This window comes from Balaenoptera physalus, assembly GCF_965194825.1.
Source record: "Balaenoptera physalus genome assembly, chromosome: 4".
Lineage (NCBI taxonomy): Eukaryota > Metazoa > Chordata > Mammalia > Artiodactyla > Balaenopteridae > Balaenoptera > Balaenoptera physalus.
In genome coordinates this window covers 75633247-75656275 of record NC_138891.1, presented here as the reverse complement: position 1 = coordinate 75656275, position 23029 = coordinate 75633247, and the positions used below count along the sequence as shown (strand labels likewise).

General features: G+C 36.3%; 1 protein-coding gene across 2 annotated transcripts in view; it reads right to left on the bottom strand.

Annotated features, from left to right (window-relative positions):
* Window positions 1–6523: 6523 nt before the first annotated feature.
* The window catches only part of ZNF148 (zinc finger protein 148), a 136379-nt gene continuing 119873 nt past the window's right edge, over window positions 6524–23029 (bottom strand). For both annotated transcript variants that reach the window (XM_082458588.1, XM_082458589.1), the window contains 2 exons: window positions 13583–13701; window positions 6524–13257 (listed from right to left, as the gene is read on the bottom strand). In XM_082458588.1, the coding sequence (XP_082314714.1) occupies window positions 11659–13257; window positions 13583–13701 (1718 nt within the window). In that variant the 3' untranslated portion in view covers window positions 6524–11658. The remainder of the gene's footprint in view (window positions 13258–13582; window positions 13702–23029) is intronic.

Genomic DNA, 23029 nt, shown 5'->3' with positions numbered 1-23029 from the left:
AGGTGAAGAGATGAGGCAGAAAAAGATTTTCCTTCTTCCTGGACTTTAAAATGCTTTTCCAAGAACCCCAGATCCAAAAAGGAAGTCAGTCAGAAGGGCTGTCAGGTGTTACTGGGAGTTGGAAGGGGGTGAATCAGGAGATGCAAACCTGATGGAGGTACCAGCCCCTCACACAGCCTGAGAGCTCTCCATTCCCAGAGAGGTGGGGAAAGGACCCTGGGAAGACAAGCCTTGCTCTGGCTTCCCTGGTTGGGCTCAGCGGGGAGGGAGGGGCCGACAATGTCCTGCTGCCGGTGTCCCCAGCTCCTGTTGAGCAGGTTTCTCCTCCAGGATCTAAGCTATTTGTTGACTCTGGGGGTTTGCCCTCAGACAAGAGAAAGTCATTCTCCCTCTATCAGCCACCTGGCATCTGGCATGAGCCAGGACCTGGTGGGACCATGAGAAAATATGGGTTGCAGAGAGAAGCCTAATGAACAGGGTACAGTTTATTTTATGGATGACGGTGGCAGCCTTACTGAACTGCGACAACAGTGCAATTAGCATTCAGCCTTTGTTTGAATATCATATACGTAAGACCCAATCACAGACCTTCAAGAGTCTAGATGAGAAAATTTAGGTCTGAATTTGAGTCCCGGATCTTCTCTTCCACTATGTGACCTTGTCCAAGGTGTTTAATGTGTCTCAGCCTCAGTGTCATTTGTTAACACAGAGTTAATGATAAGACCTGTCAAGCCTACCTGGCAGAGTTGTTATGAACCCTCTAGAATTTGCTGGGGACTGAAATCCAACTCAGCTATCTGTTGTGTTCAAAATCCACTCTCTTTCTTCCCATTTTGAAATTCACATGACCAGTTTTCTGGTCCCACAGCTGCTATCCACAGAGCCTCAAACTCCCTGGCAGTGCTTCTTCTACACCACCTGCAAGCTCTCTTGGCATCCTCAGGTGTAATTCATAGGGCCTGGATGCCCTCTTTTAACTATATTCTCCAGACATCTGTTGATCACCAAACTGTGCCCAGTGCTGATATACAATGGGGAGCAAGATGGCTCTGGACAAGCAGGAAATCAAATCAAATTCCCACGCTAATAAGCAGATCATTACAAACAGCCAACCATGCTAGGAAAGAACTGTACAGGGTGGTCCAAGACTCAGGGTGGCACAAGGGGGAGGGTGGTTATGACCTGATCAGGGAGACCAGGATAGGCTTTTCTGAGAAAGTGATGCTGCAGCTGAAATTGGGGTGGGGAGGTTAATAGAGAAAACTGTGTCGGTGGCAGAAAGGGTCATAACCAAGTATGAGAGGCTGAAAGCAGTTCAGTAGTGAAAGCAGAGGATGAGAGGCTCACTGCGGGTGAGGCGCGGGCTAATGGCTGCGGAAAACCATGAGGGCCAAGGTGAGAGCGTAGTATTTACCCAAGTAGCAACTGAGACACTTCTGAAGGTTTTGTGCATGGCGTTCATCTGGAGAAAGTACTGGAGGCCATCAAGACTCGTTGTGCAGAAACTTGGAGGAGCCTGGGCAAGACTTGAAGGTAGCTTGGGCTGTGGTAGTGATAAAGGGAGGGGGGGTTCAAAAGGATTTGAGAAATATTAACAAGCCCTGCCTCCATGACTTGCCAATCTGATTGATTAGATCATAGAACATTTATTGGGCCACACCCAGCAGTGAGTCAGGTCATTTTCCATTAACAGATCACACATGTGGACCTGGTTCTTTGTTCCTATGCAACTAGGGTGAGGAAAGGGCTGGGACTCACTTGCTCATTGATGAAGTCCTGGCTGTCCTGTTTCTTACTGTTCTCATGTATTGAGATGTTCTCATTTCTCTGCAGCCAGAGCATTGTTAAGGTGCCAAGGGGAAGGAAATGGCTCTGGGGCCTGTAGTCCTGGCCACGTCCTCTGGCACATTTCTACATGAGGGTATGGGAAACAGGTCTAGCACGTGAGAAGATACCTTGTTTCCTACTAGCCATTGATCCTTGCGTGCATCTCCTTTGCGGATTTTGTTAGAAGTCTGTGGTTGAGTGCAGAAACCCATCATTTCCAGGCTCCCTGATCATAGCATCATCTTAACGCCATCAAATCTCCACCACCATTTCTAATATCGTCACTGCTAACGCCTCTATTACCCCATAACACTGTTCATTCATTCACTCATATCTGCTTATGTGTGAGGCATGGTTCTATATTCTGTGAACAAAATGCCCTCAAGGAGCCTACAAACTAATCCAGGAGTCCCACAGTCTTTTCCTGATAAAGTTTTTGAATTCTCCTGAAACATTAATACTAAAAAACATTTATGATAAATAAATCTAACCTGTATGAAAGGCCAGGCACCACATACCATCAGTCAGTTGTTTCTGGTTGATGTATACCTGTTACGGCACATGCCATACAGCCGTTCAGGAGGAAGAAAACAAAGGAGATAGCAGAGAATAAACAGAAACGGTGAAAGAAAAATAAATGTAAGATGAAAAGGTGAGTGAGCAGACCCATCGCATCCACACAGACACGCGTCCCTCCCTCCCGCCTGGTGACAGTGCTCCAATCTTATTGTCCATGACTCTGCTTTGGCCACATGGGCAGCCAGGTCCCTGCTCACAATTAACCAATAGCTTGGGATTCAAAAGTTCAATATATTCTTGCTTTTGGAAGATGATTTTTTCTTCCTCTGCAAGTCTACTGATTTTGTTTCTCATTCACAGCAACATATGCCGCTCTCCATCCCTCCCAGGGTCTCAGACAATGGAATCATAAATTTACAAAATTTATGTCATTTCCACCTCACTAACTAGTTATTCTTTGCTGGTCAATTAAATCCAGACAGACAGATCCTATCACATCTTCTTTAATCTTTTGAAAGATATTGTCAGCAAGTCAGGAATTTACTCCATGTGCTGCTTTACATGAAATGAAGCTTCCAACATTTGTCCAGTTCTGCTCTATTTTGCCTTTGTGCTACTTCTAAAATCTAAACTGGGGAATATTTGTTTGTGCTTTTGTAAGTTTACAAATTATCTCAAATGATTTGATAGTCACAGCAACTCGCATAGGGGTTTTTATTAGGCCAGTCTTACAGATGAAAAAAACACTGAGACTCAGGAAAGGTAAGTGACTTGTACAATGTTACACAGAAAGATCAAGGTAGAGCCTTGCTTATTTCACTGCTCCTTATCTGCCCATGCAGAATATTACCAAACTATACGCCTGCTGTCTCACAATCATCCTCAGCAAAATCACACACAGCTTATTTAAAGCTGTCCCATGCAGCACTGGTTATGCTGCCTTTTGAGTGCCATCACCCGCTCCCAAATCCTGAGGGCCAACTCCACAAACTGCACGGGACAACTGCTCTCAGCCAAGGCCTCCTGTGGAGCCCTAAGTTGTTCTGAACTCATTTACTCAGTTGTGTCCTCTTCCTAACATTTAATTTTGTGCTCTAGCAATCAGTCTTAACCCTCATATTGCCACTGACAAAAGCTACAAGATAGTGCTGGAGTTCCCACAAAGAAACGAAGGAAAACTACTGTATTGGAGGTTTAAAGATAAATTTTACAGCGGCCTAAACACCTTGAAGGAAATGGCTAAGGAAAAGAGAATACCGGATAATTAGAAGCTAGTGGAAGTTATTTGACATAAAGAGTATCATAATCACATCTGGGAGTACTGACTAGTAGTGTATGATTTCAATATATTTAAAATAATATTAATACAGTTTCATGAAGACTGTGCTAGAATTAGTCATTCTAATTGGTTCTCCTACTTCTGGGAAAGAATCCTCCAGCATCCATTTCCAAACCCCCAACGAGGGGTAGGTGATTCTCTCGTGCATTTTTACCCTCAGGTTTGTGAATCCCTACAGAGTATTAATCTTCCATTTCTGTAATAGGTCAGTTCCTTCTGAACAAAGCCTACTATCTCATTTCCACAGCCCAGGTTTGAATCCTATTCATAAGTTTGATATTTTAATTAGGGGATAATTTTTACGACTGTAATTTTTACCACTGTATTTGTATATATTTTCTGTCTTCTGGAACCAATTTATTAAAATTGTCTAGAAAACTATTCTAAAATAAGAAACACTATTACTTACCCATTTGTTGAGGAATGACATATAAATGACTCAGCACAGCGCCCAACACATCTTAACACTGAATATTTGCTTTAATAACCTAAAGTACAGTCCTGCATCCTGCAATTGATACCATCCTGCAACTGATACCTTTCAGATGCTCAAATAAAGACACTAGTAGCCTCAACCACCTAGTATTTGCATCTAGCACAAAGCCTGTTACTAAGTAGGTGATCCATGCTGAATACCATGCCCCCACAAGTAAGGATTCAAATCAATAGAAAACACAATTACTATCACAGATAATACATTCTTTGGGCCCCTTCACCACCTTGACACAGGCATCATAGTTTCAGAATCTTATTAACAATGGGATAAGCTAGGAAAAATTAAGAAAGTTATAACTTTGAGTTCATCTGTATAAATTGATAAATATGCAAAGGCTCAAATGTTCTGTACTTCACAATTCAAGTCCATTTCTAAACTTGAGTTTTCCCAGTAGTTTGAAAAATCACTTTGAAAATGTCACTCTCATTTACAGTATCACATCCCAGCTCTTACTCGTATGCATATACAACTGCATGAGTGTGTTCGTAAAATGTTTTTACTATAAATGTCCTTTTAAGGACATTTGAAAATGATAAAAGAACTAAAATCATGAGACTCAAAATTTACCTTTAGTTCACTTAAAACTCTTCTGCTCCATTGATTCTTTATCCATCAAATGTATATAATTTATTCCAATACCATCATCAGTTACATCAAAGTGGAGGGAAAAATTGCCAGCACTCTGAAAAACAATTTTTAATTCCGCCCAAACGTATAATCATCAAAATCTTCATACTCCCTTTGTGCATGATAAATTGTCAAGTAAGACTCAATAATGTAACATTAATTCAAATGACTTCAATTTTTTCTGTAATCTTCAGAAGGTGGGAGAACTATCATGTAGAGTATCTCACCACTCCTCTCCCTACCATTCCTAATCATTCAAGAAAAAGTGTGATCTAGAAAATGGGTTAGTAGACTATAGGTGGTATTATTATGTATAATTGGTTAAAGCACCATGCTAATAAAGTCAGGGTCCTAGGATTAATCTTTGCAAAAGCCAGTTAGTTTCTATTTGTCCCAAGGACCCAAACTGCACCCCTAGCTGCAGACAGCTTTCTTACAATGTGTCCCACTGGTCACAAAATAGGGAGGGGGGACTGGCAAGGAGGTAAATGGATGAAAACAAATCTTCATTAACGGGGAAAAAAAAAAAAATTCCCATGTATGATGATAATTGAATCTTATCTACAAAGAAAAAAAATCATATATGTTCTTCTGCCCTTATTCTTGGCTCTATGTTAAGTTTATCTCAAGTCTAAAATACTGGGTGACTAACACTTGACTCCTGTATTTTAGAACTGCTTAATAAATAATGTTCTGCACAAAGCTACAGTAAAGGCCCTGCTAACTGTTACCCAATTTGTGTAACAAACTGTTCATTCCATATAGACATCCTTTTTCCCTTTTTAATATTGATCTTTCCACAGTTTTAAAATATTTTCCATTAGTTATTTGGTTCAGAATATTGTGAAAAATTCAGCTAGGAAATTATTCATAAAACTGTATTCTGATTTTATTTTTCAAACAGCCAGTGTCCACATTTAAAATGCAGAATTTGCAAATATAAATTATCTAATAATTCAATTAAAAATAAAACAAAAACAACTTCCTTTAGTATCATAATACATAAAATGGTATTATAAACTCCAAATGGCAAGGTTAACTACATGACAGTAATGCCAGAAGCTGTGAAACTCATTAAACCTCTAAATGAATAGGTCAGTTTAAAGAACATTTCTGTGTTCCATGATTATGCATGAAACAAACTTTCATTGTATTATAAAGGCTCAGCAATTCATTCAGCATAATATGGGGTCAAGCAAAATTTTATTTTTACAATGACAATAAAAAACGCATTTAAACAACAACAAAAAATCCTCCCAATTGTTTAAAAACAATTCTGTTTGGAGGGTAAAATGTATTTTAAAATATATTGACTCACTGAATTTCAATTGCCAGGCTGCTGACTACCAATGTGAAAGTTTGTATTTAAAAATATCACAAATATCTTTTCATTTGACAGTGAAAATTTCAATGTGATAAGTTTCATTGCAAAGCAATTTTCACCTGAGTAGACTTTGAAATTTAGTGCTCATATATTTGAAGGGGAGGTGGGGAAGGAAAGACCCACTTGTGTCAGATACTGAGTTTGTAGTTCTTTCACACTGATTTCCCAGAGGGCTGAAGAAACATCGGCTATGACCTTTCAGGACATACATGATGCTCCCCTTTTTCCTATAAATTTGTTCTGGCATTTTATGAATTCCCAGTATCCATATTTCCACTTAGTTACCCACTCAAGCATAGCAACCCAATTCATTCAATTCTATACAACAGTGTCTATATTATGTACATGTTTAATTATCAATAGGAAATAGAAAATAAAATTTACAGTGATTGAGAAAGGGTCAGAAAATGGGATAGGAAAAGTAATACTGTATATTCAGAATATCCTATTATCCTACCAGTTTCAATGACAAGGTTTTTCCTTTATTAGTTGAAATACAAAGAAGGCATAGGGGATCCCAGGAAAATAACACTATATATCAGAAAATTCAACGTGCTCCACCATCAGGATTTCCATTACATTTAATTTCTTCTGTACAATTTTTATAAACTTGTTTTTCTTTTCAAAATCATCAGATTTCCAGATTAAATTCAGCACTACACAGTATGCCCTTGAAGTAAAATGAGGTTACCTGCTTTATTTGGATACCAAGTTCCCTTCCAGACAGCATTAAAATAAAGACAAGTAAGACTACACAGATAAAATCCAGTATAATTCAAATCCAACAATGAAAAATTTCCCCCATATTGTTGCAAAATTCTTTCTACTGAAATGCTCTGCTACAATAATAAAAAGCATACATTACATATAAAAGATACCAGTGTACTAAAAAGTGACAGAAGTGGACTAGCAAATCCTTCAAAGCACATTATATAAATGACTAGCATTTAAAAACATTTTTCCTATAAAATGTAGGTCATATACATTTATAAATTGGCGGTTTTATTTCTAAAGCAGTGATGTGTGTGTTCAAATAGTTAGCTGTTCTGTACAGTATAATATCTACTCAAATCAAACTACAATAGGTTTGTCTTTCTTTGTATTGAAGTTGAATAAATTCATCTGATCAGCTGAGAAATCAAGGTTGAAAAATAAGTATCTAAAAATCAAAGTAGAAAGTTTAGAATTATTGAAATGTAGCTATGAAATATGAAGAGAACTATTTCACAATGGAGCTGAAGTCACCTCAAAACTTATGGGCTTGAATCTAAAACAGAAACAAATATTAAAATCCAAAGCAAACCACAAAGTTAGGTAGCAGTACAGAAGCAGGCAAAAAAACACACCCCCTTCCTTCAGTGTGATGGGCACTAAGTTTTGCAGTCTTCCTCCATCTTGCAGAAGAGTGGTAAGGCCATTCAATGCTTAGTGAAAGTGAGTACAGATGAAGGCAGATTTAGCCTGTCTCCCCTGCAACTTCAATTATGCTGTGTAAACAGTGTTACGTTCCAATAGGAGGAACAATGGAATTTGCTTATAAAAACTGATTAAAGATAATCATTATTAAATGAAATAAAGATAATTAATAACTCTGAAATGTTTTTAGAACTTTCCTGATGCTACTTGTAAAGTTAGCACTGCTATGTATTATTGCTTACATACAGTAACAACATCATATGCCTTCTAACATAAAGCAGTACTGTGATTTGTTTGTACATATTTACAGATTCTTAAAAACAAGCTGTAAAAACATTACATACTTTCAGACAATACAAATTAGCACATTGGTACTCACTTCAAAACAAATGGAATGCATAACATTAATAAACATCATAAAGGAAGACTCACATAAAAGTCCTTGATTGTCAAGACACGTTTATATATAAACTCTAACTGTGCAGAATTAAAGATTCAATCATAGGTACATCCTTATTTGATGAACCATATTTACAGCATGGTATTGCATAAAAAAATAAAATAATGTTTACAGGGTTTTACTTTTTTATCCATTGGATTAAAGAAAGCAACAAACACAACAAGAAATGTTTGTCTGCTTTAGTTTGTTTCCTACCAAAGTTTAAGTGAAAAAGGAAACATACGTTTTTTTATTTGCAGAATATAGCAAAAACAACTGGAAAATTATTTCCCTGAAATAAAGCAATTTGAAACGGAAAATGTTTAAATTAAATTGCAGAGTCAAAAAGTTTCTCATTGATTATAATAGTGCTTCTTCAAGTAAATATACTGTGAAAAAACGAGTTCTAGTTTAAAATGTTCTAAGTCTAAGAAATGTAGTTTTACAGTAATGCCTACTTTTAAGTTTCCCGGCTTTTTTTTTTTTTTTTTAACAGCCCTTTAAAAACCCAAATTAATAAAATGAAAGAAGTGGCAGAAGATCTAACCTAGCTGGCACTTTGCAAGTTTCTCTGGCCTGTGGAAATGAAAGCCTACCCTGAGCACAAGGCCTCTTTTGCCTCTCAAAACGAGCAAAATTACCCGACCATGGACAGTCCTCACTCAGCCAGAGGTAAAATTAGGATGGATTTCTATGGTATCAACTAGAAAATCTGCAAGTAGATCCAAAAAGTTTTAAGAGCCACTTCAAATATTCTGAACCAAATGAAATATGTGTGCAATAAGTTTTAAAAAAAAACCACGCTTTTAGAAGATGTTCAAGAGATATTACTTCATCTAATGTGATCTGTTTCCAATCTTCAAACATGAGAACAGGTCCTAAGAAAGCACACCTCACTCACACTGCCAAGTTTAAGGGTGTAAGAGTATGTTTTCATAGAACAATTTGCTCACCAAGAGAAATGAAAAAAAAATTGCAAAAGGATATCCTCAATATTGATTTAAAGCAGCACAAAAGGCTACTTGCTTTCTCTATTAATGCCCAGATAGAAATTAAGTAACTTTCTGAACCAAAGTGGGGAAACCCAAACTGCTGAGATGTTTATCATATGATGATAATACAAGGTAACTCTGGTAGGCATGTAGAATTTCACAGTAAGAGAGCAATGACTATACTTAAAAAGTGGTAAGTCAGTAAATTATGCCAAAGTATCATTTATCTCAAAATACGCTTATAATGTGGTAGAAAAGTCTGCCATTATGTAGATGTAAAGAAATGTGGTGAACACAGGAATTCAACACCTGAACTGCTTGCATGACTGCCACTTTCAAAGGCCTTCCCTCCTTAGCTTACTGCTCAGCAGTAGAGCCACATTCTAAAAACTGTGCTGGTGATGTTAACACAAACAAAAAACCTTATTCTGTACCAAGTTCTCAACAGAACAGAAATTCTAACCAGGCTCAAAACAAAAACAAAAAAACAAAATAAATGCCTACCATCATCCAATAGTAGTATGAGAAAAACAAAAATGCCTATACCTAGGGAGAGCACAGTTCCGTTGTTAACATCTTGCCTGAATGAAGCCTTCTTGAGGTTGTAATGTGCAACGCAAGACACACCATTCTTAAGAGTCAATAATGGCAGAACTTCAATATCTACTTCAAAGAAGTCTAAAATTCTTGAAAAATTTGGCAGCAAAGAAAGCTGTCAAATGGGAAAATATTTCAAGCAAAGTTTAATAACCAAAGTGTAGAGGAAACCCATATTAAACATAATTTATATTCCTTATCATAAAAACACCATATATTCAAAATAAATGCAAAAAATGTTAAGGGTAGGTATTTCTTTGTTCCCTTTCTTTATGAGAACAGTCTTGGGATAACATTAAATAAAAGAAAAAAATAATTTAAATGTATAACATTCTATACTGAAACAAAGACTGCAGATCTATAAGGCCAATACAAAAGTTAAAATGGAAATTAACAATAAAGTTGCATCTTCCAAGGGTTTTAATTTTAGATTATCACTGGTGCTATATCAGTACGTGTGCATTGTGACAAAGATGGTGGAAATTTAAAATAAAAAACCAAAAAGGTGGAAGAAATTAAACAGGATAATAAAATCAATATAACTAATGTTACTTTCCAAAAATTAAAACTGTCCAATGTGTAACTCAAACCATCATTCTTTAGAAAAGTATATATATAATATGTATATATATAAAAGCACTATTTATTGTACCATGCTGTATTATTTTAAGACAAAGAATTAAAAAAAAAAAAACATTCGTGGATTAAGGATAAAGTCTGTAGTTTATTTAGATTTTGAAATGCAACAAAAAGTTTCCGATCACTCATCTAGCTGAAAAAGAAACTGTAGTTACTAGAATTAGTAAACACTCTTGGTTTGTAAAATTGTAATGAGCAGTGTTCATTAAAAAGTAACTCAAGATAAAATAAGCAATTAAAATGCCCATTTCTTTAGTTTCTCTGGATACTGTTTAATTATCCAATCTATCAAGATTCTAGAAAGAGAAGGATTAAACCAGGTTTTACAGTTCCAAAGATATCCAATTTCCTTTTATTGCCAAAAATTAAAATTTTCAATTATGAGATGATTATGACACAACCATATCAAACCTAAAAATCTAAATTTTTTTTTTTACTTTGAGAAATCAAAAATACCAAATAGATTCTAAGTGCTCTATGTTAACTGAAGTGTATATGTAAAGTAAAATACAATTAAGCTTTAAAATGTGGAATATACATTTTGTATAAGCATTATGTTCTTGGGAATGTAATCTACAGAATATCTTTTTACTAAAACTTCAAAACCTTGATACTTGCACATGAAAAATCATAAAAAATATCTAGGTACAACTGTACAAAGAAACTGACACCAATATGCATACTTCCATAGAGAAGTGAATGCTTCAACAGTTATGTATTTTGGTAAAAGTTTTGAAAGTATGCATATTTTTAAAGTAATTAGGCTTTTAAATAGTGGAGTCTTAGACTATCAGATTTTTATTACTTTTTTCTCAAAAAAAAAATGTCAATATAATGCAAAATGAAAATCAAGGGTATATGGCATATCATTCTTTTTAAAAGGTGGTTTCCTTTTTTCCCCCTATAGGACACACTAATATTTTTAAGCCATAATCTCTTGACATTTAAACTTTTAAGTTCACTCTGTCTATAAAGTATATTCAGATTCCCTGCTGAAGTGCCATGACTATGCTGAAAAACTTAGAAACAGTATGAGTAAATTTCACACAATTACTAATCTCCTAAAAATGTACAATATTATCAGTTAGGAAACAATTGTGCGAAAGTCTTTTTTTTCCTTTTAAACTTGGTGTAGGTGGAATAGCAAGTTTCTGATCTAAAACAAGTAATGCATTGCTTCTATAAAGGTGACAACATGTAAGGCAGTTCAAAGAATGCTGACTAACCAAACAAAATGCAGTTATTGGATTATCTTGCTATTCATATCAGCTTAACTTGTTTTAACGCATTGCTCTTAAATCTGTACAGCACTCCATTTTTCACAGAGTAACCCCACTCTTGATTAATCTGTTCTAAAGTGCCAGTATTATTTACACATTTTTTTTAGCCAAAAGTCTGGCCAGTTGTGGCATCAGGTGAGGATGTCATCCCAGCTCTATTATCATTTACATTCACCAAGGGAAATTCTGGAAATTCAGCACTTGTCCCTGGTCCCCGAAGGTTCACCTGTCCATTGGCAGTGCTAAACTGAGTAGCTATTCCAGCTCTGGATCCATGATATGGAGCACGGAAGGGTTGTTCAAATGAGCTCATTTGGTAAGCTTGGTGGACAGGCTGAGCCTCAGCTTTCTTCTGAGAAGTCACTTGATCCAAAAAGTCCTGTGTTGATGTGGCAGAAGCATGGTTTGTCTCATCACCTGAAAAGGGAAATGAGTGCTGTGAATCACCAACTATTAGTCCAAAGTGGGACTTATCTGGAGTTGTTCTTAGTGGAGAATTCATTCCTGATCGAAAGCTATTGATGGGCATGGCTGCATAGACTTGCTTGTCTATGGAAGAGAATGCTGGCTGATTTGGAAGGGTCTGGTTATCGGTCACAAAGTTAAGGCTCGGGCTATTCAAATAGGCATCATTTTGGCTAGTTCTGTCCAAAGCCTGCTGCAGAAACTTTGAGTATTCCTGCAACATGTTGGCTTTATCTGATGAGGATGCTTGGGAGCTTGATCCAACATTCTCCGACTGGGTAACCTCAGGTACTTCGGAAGAATTTATTGATATGCTAGAAGTCACCTCAGTGTCCGCAACACTGAATGATATCTCATGTTGTCCATTCGCTTTATGAGAATAATGATCCAACAGAGTCTGCAGTACCTCATCTGGAATAACATTTTTGTCATGATTACTCTTTATCTCCACATTCAGTGCCTGTGAATCTAATATGGATGCTGTGGTACTCTCATCAATGACACTTGCCACAGCTGCCTGTGTTACAGAAGGCTGAGAAGCTATGGTACCCACATTCAGCGCATACTCCCTACTATTGTTACTTGCTGCCTGAAGATATCGCTTCTTCTTCAAAAACTGCATGGCATCATCATAATTAGTGCTACTGTGCACAGGTTTACTAGGCCCCTCTTGCAAATTGTCAACCTGGTCAATGTCAGCATTGCCTTCTGAGTCCAGTAAAGCTTGTTTGTCCACAAGTTCAAAAGCATACTTTGAAACTTTGCTCTCTTCATATGTGGATAAAGGCGAAATTGTTTGATTTTGCTCCAACGGCTGTTTCAGACTTCTCTTACTATTAATTTTTTTGAGAACCAACTTAGGTGGATGTATTTCTCCTGATGCATCTTCTAAATGCGATCCCCCAACTGAAGAATGCGGCATTTCAACAGCATACTCTGCTACCATATACTCATCTTTTACTTTAGTACTTGAAGAGTAAAGAGGCAAGTAATCATTTTTGTCTTTCTTCAGGTCAGATTTGTCCAAAGAACTCTCTTTGTCCATCCCAGATGATTTTTTCTCAGTTTTCTGCCTTTTCTTTTTTGGCAGTGAGTTATCTTTTGGTGATGTAGAAAAGCCAGAATCTTCCTCGGATGTCAGAAGGCCACCTTTGATGGCACATCTGTTTAGTTTTTTGTCATGATTTTCATGGCACATACGTTTATGTTTCAGTACACGATCTGTTCTGGAAAAATACTGTCGAATTCAAAGTTCGGAAGTGAGTTTTTTTGTTTTAGTTTGTATTTTGGTCAACCAAGAAAAGAAAAGAAAAAAATGGAATTAATATAAAGATAGATATAAGTATAATAATATGAGCAACTCCAAACTAATTTGCTGAGCCAACTGTATATTACAAATTGAATCAACAGCAGTTAGGAAGCTCTTCAAATAGTTTTAGTAGTAACATTTTCTAATTTAACTTATTAGAATTGTTTTATAATTTAATTTCAGATAGAAGAGTTTCAATGTCACTCATACCACAGTAAAGTGATTTTTAAAAAAAATTCAAACCACATCTTACCTGTAAACAGTATTCACACTGGTAGGGTTTTTCTCCACTATGAGTTCTCTTATGCCTTTCCATATGATATTTTTGAATGAATCTCATACCACATTCATCACAGCGAAATGGTTTTTCACCTAGCACATGATACAGAAAGTTTAAAACAAAACAAATACTGTAAAATAATGAATTACTTTACCACAAGAACCTCTAAATAAATGGCTTTTGAATGTTGCCATACTTTGTTCTTTTTAAATGACAAAAATCTCCCTTATACTAAACATATCTTCCAGTTTAATTTGTCAAGAATATCTTGCTTTGTAAAAATGAAAGAGATTGGTACACGCCATTGGAAAGAAAAGGTTGAAAGCAGGCATACTCAATTTCCCTTTTACTGTATGTGTACGTAATATACTCCTTCCATAGAGACTGGTATTATTACCAGGACCTTAACAGTAATATGAACAGGGTTTCAGTAGAGTGGCTGATGTTTCTAATCCTTTTTTCAATCATACAAAAAGTATTCCAGAAAATTTTTTGAAAAAACAAAATGTTACCCATACATAGTCCAACACAATTCTTGGGTATACCTTTTTAATTCTTCATGTCTTTTCAAAGATATGTGTGGTTAAATGAAATCTGAATCCTAGGAAAATATTTTTTAAATCTAATTTATTAGAACATAAGAAGAGGGCTTCCCGGTGGCGCAGTGGTTGAGAATCTGCCTGCCAATGCAGGGGACACGGGTTCAAGCCCTGGTCTGGGAAGATCCCACATGCTGCGGAGCAACTGGGCCCGTGAGCCACAACTACTGAGCCTGCGCGTCTGGAGCCTGTGCTCCGCAACAAGAGAGGCCGCGATAGTGAGAGGACCGCGCACCGCGATGAAGAGTGGCCCCCACTTGCCGCAGCTAGAGAAAGCCCTCGCACAGAAACGAAGACCCAACACAGCCATAAAAATATATATATAAATAAATTAATTAATTTTAAGAAAAAAAAGAATGGGGCCTCCTAAAGATACCCATTTAAAAATAAATAAATAAATAAAATAAAACATAAGAAGAGCTTAAATTAGACACTAAGTTTTAAAAGTAAGGTTTGTTTATACTGATTCTCTTTTCCTCAACTCAAACCAGCGTTTCTCAGGTCCTTTCGGGAGCGAATTAAATTGAGGGCTGTTAACTGGGCACACGACCCCCACAACACCCCCAGTTTTTTTTTTTTTTTAAATCACATAAGGACTTCTCAGCTTTAATGAACCATTACTAAGAAGATCTAAAATAGCTTTTACTGATAAAGCCACAGCCTAAGTAAATAGAAGGGTGTGACAAGAAGTTATCTTAAATAATGCTTGTTTGGGAAACCACTGTTTCTACCTTTCATACAGTCAACAAAACTTTACTGAATACTTCTCCTCTACCCATAAAAGTATAAGACATGTTACTTGTCCTCAAAGAGTTTATGACATAATTGGGAAAACAAGAAAGAAACAACTAACAGAACTATATCCAGCTCTGGTTTACCTTTATAACTTTATAACCCACTAGTTATCTTCTTAACATTTTCCTCCAGCCAAATCGAAGAACCTACCATCTCATGCTTTCCTACTTCTGCCTTGATTCACGCAGCTCCCTCAGTCCACCTCTGTGTGTTCTGGTACTACACTCCCCTCAAGGCCCAACCCATCTCCTCTGGGATACTTTGCCCTATTCCCCTAGAGGAAAGGCATCTTTATCTTCTTTAACTTTCCACAGAACTTCAGCTGTACCTCTCCAATGGCACTCATTACTTTCATTCCAATAATTATTTTGTACAACTCTATTCTTTTAACTAAATTACATTTCTTTAGGTCAGAATCTGGACCTAAATTATCTTTATGTAGCTCAAAATACTTTGGGCAACTTTTAAGGGCCACATGAATGGCATAAAGGATTATTACAGTGGATTATAATTGGAAAAAATGTTATTATGAGCTGGTATGATTTGGGAAAGCTTCATGTGTTAGAATCTAAGCTGAGTAGCCCTTTAAGGGATTGTGTGTATGAGATTAAAGCCAAGGAAAGAAAATTTAGTGAGGAATAACAGAGCAACTAAGGGTTTAGATACTATAAAATATACTGAAGAACTGGTACCTAAAAAGACAATTTCATTTGGCAACAAATAAATTATTTGAAACTTTCAAGAATTGCAACTTCTGTAACTGCTATGGAGTTATCAAATTCTAGGGCCGAAGGGACTTTGAAATGGCTTCAAACTGTGCTCTTGGGGGCTCCACAGAGGCCCCCAAAGGATCATCCTGGTGTGGCAAGTGGCTCTAAGGTTGCCACCCAAAATTCAGGACAGAACAGCTCCCCTTCTGTACACAGGGAATCTGAGTAAGGACTCCAGGGTTCAAAGGCTAGAATGGAGACCTAACACAACTAATCTCGACCAATTTACTTATTTTTACAAAAAAGAAAGTCCAGAAAAATTAAGATACTTGTCCAAGGGGTTAGTAAGTGGATAACTAATGAAGCAACAAAAGCTGGAAGAGAAGACCACTTATTTAGGAAGTTTGAAAGTGAAAGAAATGAGAAAAAGGAGGTGAGAAGTTAATAGGAGGCAATCCATTCGAGATTAAGAATTGGTAAGGGTGGGAAGCTGAACTAAAATGGAATATTATGGTGAATAATCAAAATAACAAGATCCCAGAAGAACTAGGATGAAAAGGGAAGGAGACTACAAGTATTATTTTATAAAGAAGTTTAAGAATAGGTGCATATTTTGAAATAAAGACTGTATATGATAGAGCTCATTAAGATCAGAAGTTAAAGTCATTCTTCAAAAGTTAGAGAGGATAAAAGAGAAAATTAGTGAACTTTTTAGAATTCAATTAATTCTACATGATATTCATGAACTGGAAGACTTTAATGTTAAAAATGATAATATACTCCACATTGGTCAAAGCAGAAGCTGACAACCTGATCCTAAAATTCATATGGAAATGCAAGGGATCCATAACAGCTAAAGCAATCTTGAAAAAGAAGAACTAAGTAGGAAGACTCAGACTTCCCAACTTCAAAACTTACAATCAAGCTACAGTAGTAAGATAGTGTGGTAATGGCATAAGGATAGACATACATATCGAGTAATAGAATTGAGAGTCTAGAAACAAACCTTTACATTTATAGTCGACTGACTTCAGTGGGGAAAAAACAGTCTTTTCAACAATGACACTGGGACAATTTGATACCCATATGCAAAAGAATGGGGTTGGACCCCAACCTCACACTGTATACAAAAATTAACTCAAAATGGATCATAGGCCTAAATGTGGGAACTAAAACCGTAAAACTCTTGGAAGAAAATATAGGAATACATCTTGACTTTGGATTAGGCAATGATTTCTTAGATACAACACCAAAAGCACAAGCAAACAAACAAAAAATAAATAAAATATACCTCATCAAAATTAAAAACTTTTGTGCTTCAAAGGACACTATCAAGAAAGTAAAAAGACAAAATGCTGTAGTAGCTGCTGTGGGAAATAGTTTGGCAATTCCTCAAAATGTTAAACTTAGAATTACCATACAAGCCAACTGTTCTACTCCTAGGTATATACCCTAAAGAACTGCAAACAGGGATTCACTCAGAGACTTGTATACCAATGCTCACAGCAGCATTATTCACAACAACCAAAATATGGAAGCAACCCAAGTGTTGACTGGATAAACAACATGTGATATATACAGACAATGGAATATTTTTCAGCCATAAAAAGGAATGAAATTCTGATACATGATACAACATGGATGAACCCTGAATAAATTATGCTAAGTGAAAGAAACCAGGCACAAAAAGGACAAATACTTCGTGATTCCATTTATATGAAATACCTAGAGTAGGCAAATTCACAGGGATAGAAAGTAGAATAAAGGTTACCAGGGACTAGCAGAGGAAGGAAAGGGGAGTTACTGCTTAATGGCTACAGGTTTTTGTTTGTGTACAATTTTGTTACACAATGTTATAAATGTACTTCACTACACTACATTGTATGCTTGAAAATGATTAAATGATAAACTTCAAGTTACGGTTTTTTTTTTAAAAAAGGTGAAAAGGCAATCCATGGAATGGGAAAAAATATTTGCAGATCATATGTCTGATAAGGGATGTATATCCAGTATGTTAAAAAAAACTCTTACAACTCAACAATAAAAAGACAAATAAACTAATTTAATAACAGGTAATGGATCTGAATGAACATTTCTCCAAAGAATATATACAAATAGCCAATAAGTACATGAAAAGATGCTCAACATCACTACTCATTAGGGAAATGCAAATCAGTATCACGAGATACCACTTCACACCCAATAGGACAGTTAAAACAGAAAGGACAGTAACAAGGGTTAGCATGGATGCAGAGAAACTGGAACCCTCATACTTGGATGGTAGGACTGTAAAGTGGTACAGCTGCTTCGGAAAACAATTTTGCAGATCCTTAAAATGCTAAACATAAGAGTTACCATATGACTTGGCAATTCCACTCCAAAGCATATACCCAAGAGTACTGAAAACATTATTTCCACACAAAAACAAATATGCCTTAACAGCATTATTCATAATAGCCCAAAAGTAAAAATAACCCAAATGTCCCTGAACTAATGAATAAAATATGGTATATTCATAAATGGAATATTATTTAGCTATAAAAAGTAATAGAAGTACATGCTACAACATGAATGAACCTTTAAAACATTATGCTAAGTGAAAGGAACTAGACAAAAAAGACCACCTACTGTATGATTCCATTCATAAGAAATGTCCAGAACAGGGAAATCCATAGAGACAGAAAGGAGAGTAAAGATTACCTAGTGTTGGGAGGAAGGGGTACGGGATTTTAGAATGGTGAAAGTTATTCTAAAAATTAGACTGTGGTGACAGCTGTGCACCTCTGTGAATATACCATAAACTACTGAATTGTACACTTTAAAGGGGTGGATTTTTTGATATTGTCAATTATATCTCGATAAAGTTGCAACTTTAATACTGCATGATAACACAACTGACACCATGCAAAGTGAATGAGAAATGATTTCTTCCCACAAGGAGCTAGCAATTAAATTTAAAATAAATTAAATGGGGCTTCCCTGGTGGCGCAGTGGTTAAGAATCTGCCTGCCGATGCAGGGGACACGGGTTCGAGCCCTGGTCTGGGAAGATCCCACATGCCGCGGAGCAACTAAGCCCGTGAGCCATGATTACTGAGCCTGCGCGTCTGGAGCCTGTGCTCCGCAACAAGAGAGGCCGCGACAGTGAGAGGCTCGCGCACTGCGATGAAGAGTGGCCCCCGCTTGCCGCAACTAGAGAAGCCCTCGCACAGAAACGAAGACCCAACACAGCCAAAAAAAATAAAATAAATAAATAATTAAAAACAAACAAACAAACATTAATGCCTTAAAAGCAATTTGTAAAAATGTTCCTTTGTTGCTTAAAACAAAACACTTTCACGGCCCCCTAAATAGAACAATTATGACGGCTAAGTCAGCCAGAAATGAATGTAAACACAAATTCATCTTCCGTAGTCATTTATTTTTTGATTACCCACTTCTGTTATCCTTATTTCTAATCCTTTGTCTTTTGTTCTGCTTTAGAATTTATTTCCCTTTTTTACTCTACCATCTTTCTTTGCATCTTGTTCTCCCTCTCCCATTTTTTCCCCTTCTTCTCTCTCTCCCTTTTTAACTAGCCATTCCAGAATAAAACTTTTTAAGTTTTGCCATTTAAGGATCCTTGTTTGTTTATGGATTAGATCACATACTTAAATGATTCCCCCCCAAAAATCAAAACAACATAGAGAAGTATACAGGAAAAAGTCTTCCTCTTATCTTTGCCCCTCCATAGGTAACTACATTCATTTGTTTGGGTCTGTTTCTTTCCAGAGTTTCTTGACACAGGCATAAGCAAAAATAAGTACATATTCTTTTTGTAATTTTTCCCTCTTTCTTACATGAAGATAGCGTATTTTATTGTGTTCTGCATCTTTTTTTTAAATTCAGTAATTTGGAGATCTTATCAGTAGAAAAAGAGCTAGCTCATTTGTTCTGACAGCTGATACCGTTCACTGATGGATAGACATACAATTTATTTAACCAATCCCCTATTATTTCCAAACATTTCCTGTTATAAATAGTGCTGTAATAGATAACCTGTCAATACAAAATTTGCAGGTACATCTGTAGGATAAATTCTCAAAAACAGAATTCCCGGTCAAATAATAAATATATTTGTGATTTCGAAATACACTGCCAAAATCGGTCTCCACAGGAGATATTAATATGGACCCCGCCAGCCACGTATGAGTGACCGTTTCCCTATAACCTCGCCATATACTACTATGTTGTTAAACTTCCTGATGACTACAAATCTAATATGTGAAAAAACAATATTTCAGTATGATGTTGACCATCTTACATGTCATTTTCTAAGAACTGTCTGCACCTATCTTTCACCTTTTTTTTTTTTTTTTTAACCAGGTTGCTGGTCTTTTTCTTGATGATTTATAAGAGCTTTATTAAAGAAACTGGTCATTTGTCTGTATGAGTTCCAGTTTTGTTTTTTTTAAATAGTGGGGGTGGAGTTGTTTGGCTACTAGGGGTTTTAATTTTTACATAGATGAATTTATCAATCATTTATTTTATGGATATTAAATTTTAAGTGTTATTTAGAAAGAACATTCCTGTTCCAATCTGTCCATATTTTTAATGACACGTATGTAGTTTCATCGTTTACATTAAATCACATACATTTGGAGTTCATCCTGAGGTAGAATGTGATGGATAAAACTCTTGTCTTTCCAGATGGCTATCCAGTTTTTCCAACATCATTTACTGCAAGGTTCATCTTTTCTTGATCACATTTTTTATCACAATCATACACTAATAAGTTCCATGGGTCTATTTCTAGACCTTCTATTCTGTTCTATGGGACTATTCATAAGCCAGAACCAACAAGTTTTAGTTATTAAGACTTTATAATATACTTCATCATTTGGTAGGACTAATCCCCCTCACTGTTCTTCTTTTGTTTTTCTCTGGTTTGTCTACTTTCCAAATCATTTCTGAATTAGCTTGTCTAATATCTGTGGTGGGGGGAAGGGAGAGTTGCCTGAAATGTTTATGTTAACTTATGGAAAATTGATACACTTTATGTGCTTTATGATGTTAACTCTTCTCACTGAAAAAAGGGGGGGTGGGGTTGTTTTGTTTTGTGTCCTCAGTAGTGTTTCCATAATTTCCTAATATGGAATTTTCCACATTTCTTGTTGCTGATATTATAAAAAGGGTGTTTACTTCCATTAAATCTTCTACTCTGTGTGTGTACACATACAAAGTATATGGTTTTCTGCAATTTTAATGAATTTGCTGGTTTTTAGCCATTTTCAGTTGACTCTCACGGGTTTTCCAAGTTTACAATAATACAGTTATTTTTAACCTATAATAGTTTTCCTACTTTTGCTGGCTACTATTCTCAAATATTATGTTAAAAGTAACGGTGATAACGTGCTCTATATCTTGTTCCCAACTTTGGTACTTTGGTATGTCTCTTGAATGGAAATGAAAATAAAAGTTGATATATATTTCCTTAAGAAACATAAAAACACTTAAGTGAAATTTCTTTAGGAGAAAATCCCGTTATTGTTTTTCCCCTTAAGGACCAGAGTCCCTCTACTGGAAAAGGAAGACAATCTATACAGCACTTGAGTGATTTTAAGATGAACAGGAAAGGCTTACATGAAAAATACCAAGGATTCTGTAAATACTGTTTACAATTTAGGAAAGCAATAACATGGTGAAGAAGAAACAATTTCAAGGTGTTCCACTAACGATAATTTTCCAATACCCAAGGAGCCTGGAGTTTCAATTCTAATGGTTATCAATGAGACCACACTTTTCCCCCACTGCAGTGTTTCTCCCTGGTAACTCTGACATTGCACACACTGAGTTGTTTACGGGTAAGAATTCTTACTTAAAATGTGAGTAATTATTAGGGCAAGTTATATAGAAGAAACTGATAAGGACATAAGCTTTATGCATAAACTAGCTCACTATGACTTGATACATCAATCTCATTTTTGGTAGTTTCAACTAATCCTCTTCTTCCTTTTCAACCATTCTAACCTGGCTTCTGCATTTACTTCATCAAAACGGTTCTTGTAAATCACCTCCAGGTTACCAAATACAACCAAATGTTTTCAGTTATCTTAGACCTCTCAACAGCATTCAGCTTGGGTGATCCCTTTCTTTTTCCTTGAATTCACTTTTCCCTTGACTTCTATGACATTCATACTCTTTCAACCTCTCTGACTGCTCCTTCTCAATACTCTTTCCAGCTCACTCTCCTCCCTCCAACCATGAAATATTTTAGTTCTTCATGGCTTCCTCCTAAGCTCCCTGCTTTTCTCCTTCTATATTCTTTTCTTTGGCAAAAAGGGAAACACCTATTTCCATAGCTTTAATTACTCTCTAATATGAGCCCCAGACCACACATCCAAACTGCCTACTGAACATAACTACTTCCATGACACTTAGGGATCTCTAATACTTCATATCCCACACTAAACTTGTGATCTTCAACCCACAGCTTAGTCCTTATCCAGATTCCCTCTTTGTATGAATGGCATCTAGTTTTGCAAGCCAGAGGCCTGCACAGCTTTTCTATATACCCGTCTCCATATTCAACTGGTTAACGTGTTACTGACCTACTGATTCTACCCACTAAATACCTGTCAAATCTGCCCACTTCTTTCCACTTTCCACTGTCATCACCCAAGTTCAAGATACTATCATCCCCTGACCTGGACTACTATTTAATATCTTCCTAACAGTAGTCTCTATGGGATTCACTCTCATCTCTTCCTAATTCTACATCAAAGCGAGATTTTGTTAACATTAAGTATATCTGATCATGTTGAAAGCCTACTGTTCCTAGGATTAACACACACACTCACACTCCCTCCCTCTCTCTCTCTCTCTCTGGGTCCACTACCATCTGGCCCCTACCTTTTTATCTCATGTCTGATCTTTCTTCACAACCCTCCCCTTCACTTTCTGAGCTCTAGTCAAAGTGGCCTTTCAATTCCTAGTACTGTCATGCTTTTTCTCCTCCCCAGGATCATTTTCTCCTATAACTCCTCCCCAAAACCAATTCTTTGTCATGATAGTGGATCTAAGGTGCTTTACACTCAAGAAATGGTATCTACTGTTCTTAGTAATCAGAATGAAAGTGGCAATTATTTTAATAATGAAGTCGTCATAAAATCTAGGTCAAAATATTTTTATTATTTAGATATTATGACATCTAATATAATAATATATAATAAAATACTATAATATTTAGGTATTATGGTATCTGTGACAATGTTCACATGGCCTAGTAAAACATACCTGGTAATAGAAGGGATTTTCTATCTTTAATAAGTCATAAAA